The sequence below is a fragment of the Rhagoletis zephyria genome, unplaced genomic scaffold (genome assembly GCF_001687245.7).
Source record: "Rhagoletis zephyria isolate East Lansing unplaced genomic scaffold, Rhagoletis_zephyria_1.1 Rzeph_scaffold_05531, whole genome shotgun sequence".
NCBI lineage: Eukaryota > Metazoa > Arthropoda > Insecta > Diptera > Tephritidae > Rhagoletis > Rhagoletis zephyria.
Window position 1 is genome coordinate 40,532 of NW_016162614.1, and position 1,264 is coordinate 41,795.

The following is a 1,264-nucleotide window of genomic DNA, read 5'->3' on the forward strand; positions in this document are numbered from 1 at the left end:
TAATTATATTTGTAATTATTTCATTGCTTACCGAGTTTTCTTCTTCTTGATGCCATTGGTGTCGCCCTTCTTCTTGTCATTCTTACTTTTTGCTGCCGGCGTCGATGATTGGGGACCGCTCGCGCTGCTATTGCCGCCATTGCCATTGTTGGTTCCATTGCCGCCGCTAACATTCGAATTTATATCGCCACCGCTGCCATTTATGGACGCCATTTGACACATCTCATCCGCCTTTTTATGCTTGTGGTTGTTGCTGCCCGAGGGTGTATTGCTTACTGTGCCACCAGCTTGTGTCACCGTTACGCCCGTCATTGTAACGCCCACCACACTTGTTGCACCATTGTTGCTATGGATCAGAATGCCTTCCCCAGCGCCGCTATGCGTCATATTGCTAGTGATGAGGCCATTTGCCTGCTGCGCAGACTCATTCCCATTTAACACTATTGTGCTGCCACCGCCACCACCGTCATGTCCGTGTTGTGTGTGATGGGGACTGGATCCGTAGAGCTGTTGCATGTGCTGTTCATACTCCAATTTAGCAGCTGCGGCGGCAGAGTTTGGCGAATAGTCGAGCTTTCCGTTGCTCCCCGACATGTGCGAGTGGTAATCAGCTAGCATGGGGGCTTGATGTTGGCTGTGCATTTGCTTGTGGTGCAGCATGCCATTTGGACTGGCGACACCTGCGCTGGCCGGCGGTGGTGGAGGTGGTGTGGCTGAGTACTGGTGCGGATGTGCGGCGTGGTGATCGATTTTGTGCTGATTGTTGGCATTGGGCACAACGGTAGTGGTGTACTCGTACTTCTGAGTAGGTGAGTAGCAACCCATTTTATTCACAGAATTGTATTCTAATTTCTGACCATAGTCAGATGTTTTGTAGGGATCTAGTTTTGGCGAGCCACCTGGTAGAAGTGTATTACAGTCGGGCAATCGTTGGCTGCACATCTCGCCACTGCCGTTGTGTTGCAGTACAGAGTTTGGCGGCAGGCCCAACATGACTGGATGTAGACCGTGATGGCCAGCGCTGGAAACTCCGGTGGCGGAAGGTGCTAGAGGCTTGGCTCCTAGAGGACTAAGTGGACCTGAGAAATCGTTGAAGATCTGGTCATCGAAGGTGGCGTGCTCCATGTTTACTTGAAAATCGTTCAGTGCTTCACTGCTGGCGCAAAAGTTTGTGTCTAACATCAGTGAGGAGGGTGAAGCAAGCGGTTATGCCAAATCTAGCGAAGTTTCCTTCGAAAAATGCCTCTTATCGATGAGCTATGAA

The 1,264-nt window shown here is 50.7% G+C and overlaps 1 protein-coding gene across 1 annotated transcript in view; it reads right to left on the reverse strand.

Annotated features, from left to right (window-relative positions):
* repo (homeobox domain-containing protein reversed polarity) overlaps nucleotides 1–1,197 on the reverse strand; it is an 8,100-nt gene extending 6,903 nt beyond the window's left edge. Inside the window, exon 1 of the mRNA XM_017627841.1 lies at nucleotides 32–1,197. Within this exon, the coding sequence (XP_017483330.1) occupies nucleotides 32–1,182 (1,151 nt within the window). The 5' untranslated portion in view covers nucleotides 1,183–1,197. The remainder of the gene's footprint in view (nucleotides 1–31) is intronic.
* Nucleotides 1,198–1,264: the final 67 nt, after the last annotated feature.